At 50.9% G+C, this 8,219-nt stretch overlaps 1 protein-coding gene across 1 annotated transcript in view; it reads right to left on the bottom strand.

Moving 5' to 3' along the window:
• Window positions 1-186, bottom strand: part of FAM20A (family with sequence similarity 20, member A) — a 10,436-nt gene extending 10,250 nt beyond the window's left edge. The window contains exon 1 of the mRNA XM_005875798.2: window positions 155-186. Coding sequence (XP_005875860.1) covers window positions 155-186 — 32 coding nt within the window. The remainder of the gene's footprint in view (window positions 1-154) is intronic.
• Window positions 187-8,219: the final 8,033 nt, after the last annotated feature.

Here is an 8,219-nt window from a genome sequence, read left to right as displayed (position 1 = left end):
CATGTGAATAAAGTAACCGCATGACTGTCCTTTGTGGGGTGTCCTGTCCGGGGTGGAAGTCAGCTGCCTTGAGGAAGATGCACACGTTGACAAGGTATTCACATCCGTGGTGAATGACAGCTGGTAGCTTTTGGTCCCGGCTTTCTCTCAGTACCTGCTCCAGGTCCCCTGGCAGCCTCTCGGCATTTCTACTTTTGGGGACTTTCTCCTCATATCAAACATTAAAATCCACCCCACAATCAATTTTTTTGGCTAACATTTTTGCATGTTTCCTTTTATTATCATGAATTCTGTACCGAATAAAGTATCTAGTAACATAAAGGTGAGTCAGCATTGAGTCGTGGTTTTGTAAACATTTGGTTCTATATTCATTCATTTTGATTTCGGAGTTTTCATTTTTGAGCCAGCACCTCTTCTTTGCTCAGGTCTCGGAGCATTTTAAAAGCTGAGATTTCTCTCCCAAGAGAGCGAGGCCTCTGCAGCCTTCCAGCTCGGGGTGGGGGGAGGTGGGAGTAACTGATATACTTGTTTAAAGTGACACTTAAACTGCTTCAGACCAGGGCTTTATGAAAGTCCAGGGCAAGGGCAAGTGGCTGACTAGGTCAGTAGGCCTCCTGCCAGATTTAAAAAACAACAACACTATATTAACATTTATTTTTATTTGAAAAAAATAGTCGGGCCAGGCTCTAGTTCCCAAGGCTACTGGGAGGCCACGACTCTGGGGCTGCTGCACTCTCTGGGGAGTCTGATGGGAAGACTGCGAAGTCCTGAGCTACGTCAGTCACCCTGGACCGGAGCCGCAGAGAAAGTCAGGAGAAAGGGCAGCAGTCATAATGGGGAGGCGGGGCGGGAGGGCAGGAGCTTCCTCAAGTGGAGCTGACAGCCGCGGGGTTCCAGCTACGACAGCAGCTGGGTTACCACATCCAAAACCAAATGCGGCGAATTGGGGGCCACTTCCAGATGGGGACACGTTGCTCTGCAAGCATTCACGTTTTCTGGTAGCTGGGCACCCATGGCTCTCTGGTGTGCTCCCCTGCCCTTCCCAGAGCAACCCGGGAGAGGGGGGAGGGGAAAGGGGAGCATCATAGCATCCTTCCCACTGCTGCTGTGTCTCCCACCTGCACTGGTTTGGGGAGACGGTGTCCCCTCCCGCTCTACACAGCCCACACACGGGGGGGTTGTGGGAGGACGGAGCCCGGCCATCTCATCTGTCCCCTGGGTTCCAATCAAGACCCTGGAATTCATTCCCCGTGTCTGCAATTATGAGGGAATTTTTTCATAAACAAAACCACTTCCTAGACCCACGTGAGTCGACGTGATAGATGCCTTTCTCAATAACCGCCATTGTCACTTGGTGCCTGCTTAAACCCTTGCTTCAGTTCCAGACTAGATGAGACTTCCTAGTTAGTATGTTCATTTCCGGGGTAACCCTACTATTGTTCCTAGGATGTTTCTAAGTCTTCAGTCGTGACAGCCGTCTCCACCTACAGAACTCCTACAAGGGCCATCTCAAATGCGCCACCCGCAGCGTGAACATCTTATCGACTCTCCCAAATAAAGAATAAACAGCACAAAAGCAAAGCACGAGGCCTATTTCGGGTGACAGCGATGACAGTGGCAAAGTCCCGCCCCTGCTGACATGAGGCGAGCAGAACGCAGACATGACTAAGCACCGTGAAGTTCAGCAAGAGCTCACCAGGAGGGGGATGGTAGAAAAGGACACAGGCAGTGTCACCAAGGCCTGGTCCTGCCTCTCACCAGCAACATGACCTTGAGGATCGGGCCGGGTGCCATTGCCATACACACAGCATCTCATGCGAGCCCACACCACCCTACGAGAGACCTATTCTTATTCCCAATTTGCAGACGAGAACAGGGCATGGCCTTCAAAAAGGTGGCCTCGGTTTACCTGTTGTGGGAAATGGGGATGCTGACAGCTGTCTCGCTGCATCGTAGGAATTAAGTGTGGTAACATCCAACCACAGAGTAGGCCCCCAAGCACGGTTGCTCTCTTTAATTATTATTGTGAGTGTTTATGAAGACTGGAGACCAGGTGGAGGACAGGTTTTACCCAGTTGTAGTGGGTAACCAGAAGCAGCCGGCTTTGCAAGCCGGAGCAAACCCCCGGAGCATCCCCTAAGCAAGGGCACGACGTGTGCGTCATGCGGCTGCATTAGACACGGCCACTGTCATGCCTTGGCACGTCTGTGAAGTGCAGGATCACCCAGGCAACCTGGTTGCTGCTGTAGCTTGTCTGCGGTCTCTCCATGTGCAAACTAAGCAGGAACCAAGTGATCGAGGCTTTAGAGCAGCGGTTCTCAACCTTCCTAATGCCGCGACCCTTTAATACAGTTCCTCATGTTGTAGTGACCCCCAACCATAAAATTATTTTCGTTGCTACTTCATAACTGTAATTTTGCTACTGTTATGAATCGTCATGTAAATATCTGATATGCAGGATGTATTTTCATTGTTACAAATTGAACATAATTAAAGCATAGTGATTAATCACAAAAACAATATGTAATTATATATGTGTTTTCCGATGGTCTTAGGCGACCCCTGTGAAAGGGTCATTTGACCCCCAAAGGGGTCGCGACCCACAGGTTGAGAACCGCTGCTTTAGAGAGTAGCGCTGTTTTCCATCCTTTGAATGTTCAGGCAGGTCTGGCCTTGGGACACAGGAGGGGGCGTCTCCCGGCATGGGGGAGGGGGGCAGTGCTGGGAAGCCTGGAGCTGTGCACCTCAGCTGCTCCTGCTAAGTGGGGGCCTGGATCATCTTCTGGGGACGTGGGGAGCTGAGAGCATGTGGAGGGGGACAACCCGTGCCCCAGTCCTTCTGGGGTCTACAAGTAAGCCTGGAAGGGGGGGGCAGCTGCGACTCAGGGGGCTCAGGGAGGATGGGGCCCCATGCTCCAGGTCACGGGAACTCATAAGGTGGGTCCGAAAGCACTCTCATACAGAAAATGTAAAAAGCATCATGGAATTTCCCTGGGGCTGGGCTTTCGGATGAACTCTGTGCACCTGTCCGTTTCAATATTCTTTCCCTTGACGTTCACCTCAGAAAGAACATTCCCCAGAGTTGTTCTTGGCATGATGGTGATGAGTTTGGAAAAATCCTCCTTCGTAATGTTTTACTTCTCCTGTGACCAAGAAGGACCCAGGTTCAGTGGGGCCTGGCGCTTAGACAATTTGGGGGACCATTTTTAAGAAAAAAGAGAACAAAACTATGAATACAAAATTAGGCAGGAGCGTGACTATTTATGCAGAATGAGAAAAGATGTCAACAAATCACTAGGGCCCTGAAGACTCAGGGCCCTTACTTCTGTGATTTCACACTTACACGCACTGTGTCCTGATCGGGACTGCCCACCCCGCTCACCCCTCCCTCTTCAGCTAGCGCCCCTCCCCTCCCTACAGCTCTCTGCCCCGCAGGGAAGGGACAGATCCAGGCTGAAGCTTTGTCCGTTTCGTGGTCAATATGCCTGTGATTCGTGCAATTCACAACCCAGAAATGTCTACTGGATGCCCAGTCTGTCCCTGTAGGCCCATTAGTTTAGCTTTCTCTGATGGACCGCCTTAGCCAGCGCCTACACCTACGTATGAGAGCATCAGAACAACAGCATGAGCTCGCTACAGAAATATGTGGGGCGACCAACTCTCCGCTTCAGCAGACGGGCTGGCTCACCACCAAAACCCTGCGGCTCATCCAACAGGCCACAGGGTGCTGACGATGTCCCCCACCCCCACCCCCATCCGTCCCAGGGCCCCAAGGGCATGTCGCCCATATCATCCCTTTCTGCCCATCTGCTTCCTCATCCACCTCGACCTCTGAGCCCTGGAGGCCGAGGGAAGTCCAAGGGCAGCTGTGAGGCAGTGTGAGCGAGCCTGAGCTGCAGCCACCTGGCGGGCCCCGAAGTGCGTTCCCTAATTGCTCCTCGTTTCATTTCCCTTCCCGAGACAGAAGCAAATGCACCCTCTGGAGTCTGTCTTTCAGCCCTAAAGGAGTATCTGCTTCGTCAGCTCACGGACCAAAGCTCGATTTTTAGGGGTAGGTGGTGGGTGGCAAGGCTGCTGTATCAGTAAATCGGAGTCACCTCTGGTGATGAGTCTGCAAATCCAGAGAGAGAGGAGGGTGGGAGGGACGGGTCCCTTGTCCTGAGTTCTGGCTCTGCCACTTACAGCTGTGTGACCCAGGGCAAGCTACCTAACCACTATGCTCCACTCATCGCAAAGGCAGGTATAATAACTGTGTCTGCCTTGTGGGCTTTGGGTGAGGATCAAGCGAATTTCATAGTTGTATATCTGAGTTGTCACTATGATTTCTGGGATTCCATTTATATATGGCCCTTCTTAGCCAGACCGGTTGGGCACAGGCATATTAACCATGAAACTGATAAAGCTATGCCTCCTGTGGGTGGGGAAGGAGGACTGTGAAGAATTATTTGCAACTACTGTTTAATTTCCTAGCTACCTGAGTCTGCTTAGGAGGGTGAAAGCAAGCGTGCTCTCCTGTATTCCTTGGGACCGCCCGTGGGAGGCTGAGTAATGGCCTCAGAGAGCCACATCCTAATCCTGGAACCCATGACTGTTGCCTTATATGAGCAAAGGAATTGCAGAAGCGATTAGGTTAGGGATCAGAGCTGGCGCCATGGTCCTGGGTGATCCGGGTGGGCCCTGAATGTAGTCACACCTGTCAGCCCCATTTCACAGATGGGCAGACTGACAGCGTTGGGAAACTGTCCTGAGCTGGCTCCAGGTCCCCTGCTGGCGAGTGGCAGCCACAGAGCAGTGATTTGAATCTGGCCAATTGGCTTCTGAGGCCAAGCTCTTCATTACCTGGTCCATGTGCCACACTCTGGCTCCTCACCCTGCAGCCCCGCGCTGAGGCTCCACCCCCCACCCCCACCCCCACCCCAGGGAGGGACCTGTAAGCCCATAAATGCAACCAGGAGGCTCCATGCAGGTAGGGAGACATCTCCATAGACATCTGAGTTTGGATGACCTAACACAGTGGTTGGCAAACTGGCCCCTTGAGTGTGGCTCTTCCACAAAATACCACGTGAGGGCACGCACGCACAGTGTGATTGAAACTTCGTGGCCCATGCCACAGGGCCAAAGAGCCACATGTGGCTCGCGAGCCGCGGTTTGCCGACCACTGACCTAACAGAACGAGCCACATGCCTACTGCGAGCTGGGAGGGACAGCCCAAGAGCCGGGACTATGACCTCAGTGCAACACCTGCTTCTCTATCTTCAAAACAACTTTCGGCCCTGGCCGGTTTGGCTCAGTGGACAGAGCGTCGGCCTTTGGACCAAAGGGTCCCGGGTTCGATTCCAGTCAACAGCACGTACCTTGATTGTAGGCTCCTTCCCAGCCTCGTGCCCTAAATTGATGTGTTTCTCTCACATTGATATCTCTATATATTTCCCTTTCTTTTCCACTCTCTCTAAAAATCAATGGAAAAATATCTTTGAGTGAGGATTAAAAAAAAAAGCCAAAACAACAACCAGATCAATCTCTGAAGAGATGATAGAGTGGACACCCTGGAGAAAAAGGTAAAAATGATCCCTGCTCTAAGGGGTCCCCAGAGTCAAGGCAGGGAACTAGCAGAAAGCTTCGAGCTGGGCCAAGTTTCCAAGATTCTATTCTATAGAACTAAGCACCAAAAAGGACTAACAAACATCACTGGCTGCACGCAAAACAAACAAACCCAAAAAACAAACAAACTGGAAAGAGCTGTGAGCTGTAGACCCTCTTGGAGAGTCAGTTACATAATGGCAGTAAAGGCTCTGAGAAGTCCTGCAGTCAGGCCTCCTGCTCAGAGAGCATGTGTAAACCCTTCCTCGACATAGCCCCAGTCGACATGCCCTGGATCCTGTGTCGCACACAATACATTTTTGGAAACAGTAAATATTAACACTGGACCGAGAAGCCCCTCAACCTAATTGTGATGTGATGATTCACGCAGCACGGGTCCCACAGCTGCAGACTATTTTTTCCCACAGGGCAGCCGCCTCCCTGGTGTAGGCCAGAGGTCCGCAACTCAGGGCAACTTCACGCCTCAAGGGTCACCATATTTAGAGACGTTTTTGCGTCATAGTCAGTGTTAAGAGGTGCTGCTAAGCACCCTCAATGCACCGGAGAGTCCGGCACATCAGAAAATTATCTGGCCCCGAATGTCAGTAGAGCTGAGGGTGAGAAACCTTGGGCTGGAGCCATAGAGTCAGGAGCAAATAAAGCACTTAATCCCCTGATGATTGACCCGAAAGTGGCTCTGATGGATTCTGGACGCTGTGCAATTTAATATTTTCCATAGATAGCATAAAAGCCTGCCTCGGGGCCTCCTGAGCTCCTTCTACACCTTCTGTTCAATGAGAACTGTTTTGTTGTTTAAAAAACAAATGTGAGTCACACTCATTTAGTGGTCAGACCAACCTAACAAGCATATTGATAAAATACAAACACACGTGTTACTTGCAAATGATGCGATACTGATCCACTTAAATGTCATCATTTTGGTTCGTTTCATCCTCGAACTGTGCAGCCCTGAAATAAACAAATATGTTTCACACACACACACACACACACACACACACACACACACACAGTTAGCAAGTGACACTGATGAGTGTGGGTCCTCTTTCTCTTGCACCGTTTTCCTGAGTGCAGAGAACAGCAGTACTCAGTGTGGACCAAGAAAAAGGAGGAGCTTAAAAAACCCACACCCTGGGGCCGGCGGCTGATCGATGTTTCTCTCTCATCGATGTTTCTAACTCTCTGTCTCTCTCCCTTCCTCTCTGTAAAAAATCAATAAAATATATTTTAAAAAAAACAAACCCACACCCTGGGGCCACTAACAGTCGAGGGTTTACCAGAATATATTTCTTTTTAAAAAGTGTTTCAACTTTGCCTCACTGCCTGTCACGCAGGCATGGGCATCTGAAGGAGATCTGAGTGTAGAGGGACTGAGTGTCGGGGTTTGCACCAGGGGGTTAGGCTGGGCCACATATTTTCATGGTTCGTAGGCCAACTTCCCGGCTGCCCACCCACGGATGAAATTCCTTCAAGGCCTTGGCCTGTGAGTTAGCGCTCATTTGCATGGTATGATTTTTCCCTCTGATTTACGAACGGAGGGACTGCACATCTTGGCCCGCTTGCCTCCTCAGCATGAGCAGTCCCCATGGGGTAGGATAATGTGTTGACATATGGATGTGTCTTCTGTGCTTACAGAGCTCCACGCACCCCTGTTCTAAGGAGGTAGCAGGTGTCTCCCTGTCTGAGGGTGTTTATAATCCCAGACCCAGCAAACGATTCGTTACACAGGTCACCCTGCTCCTTCTCTGGCTTTGGCTTATTTTTTTTGTTTCTAGAAAGTCAAGGAATATGCTAGACAAGGGGGTTGACAGACAGTAGGAAGTGCCCACAGAAGCACAAACTTTGGGGGAAGCACCTAGATACCCCAAGACTAGGAGAGAAGAGTTGGTTTGGGGTTGTGTGCTGGCCTGGAGGTGAGCCAGGGTGGCAGGAAATGGCTGTGTGCTGTGCCTGGGAAGGTGCCCTTCAGCAACTAATCCCAATCCTGAGCCTGAGGTTGGCATAGAAATAACAGTGCCACCCACCTGCATGAGACCAGGTGCTGGAACGTGGTGAGAGGGCCCTCCTCAAAGGTCTTGCTGCCTAAGACCCTAAGGACGGCCCGCCCCTACCCCCAACACTAGTGGGTATGGAGAGAGGAGTCCCAGCGATGACTGAGATTGAGTTGCCAACCCACCTCACAGAAAAGGGGCCTAAGTTCCTTTTGGTTTAATTTTAGGGGAATAAAATCAATGTTATATTTCTTTCACGCTTGTGGAATGAAGTAAGGTCCTGCTACAGTCACCATTGAATCCTGAAATCTCAGTGGCTTAACACAACCAAGCCTTTCCTCTCTCGTTCATGCCACCTGCCTAGTGAAGATCGGTAGGGATTCCACTGAGTGACTCAGGGTCCCAGCTTGATGGACACACCAAGATCCCACCGTGTGGCCTTCATAGTCATCAGGGCAAGAAAAGGGAGATACTGGTTAACTACTGGCTTAATATAGGATGTGTCTTTTTTTATTTATTGACTAGAGGCCCAGTGCACAAAAATTTGTGCACTGAGGGGGGGGAGGGGGTCCCTCAGCCCAGCCTGCACCCTCTCCAATATGGGACCCCTCAGGGGATGTCTGACTGCCA

Source organism: Myotis brandtii, unplaced genomic scaffold (genome assembly GCF_000412655.1).
Source record: "Myotis brandtii unplaced genomic scaffold, ASM41265v1 scaffold469, whole genome shotgun sequence".
In the NCBI taxonomy this organism is placed as follows: Eukaryota; Metazoa; Chordata; class Mammalia; order Chiroptera; family Vespertilionidae; genus Myotis; species Myotis brandtii.
The sequence above is the reverse complement of the archived record's forward strand: the minus strand, read 5'-3'. Positions and strand labels throughout refer to the sequence as shown.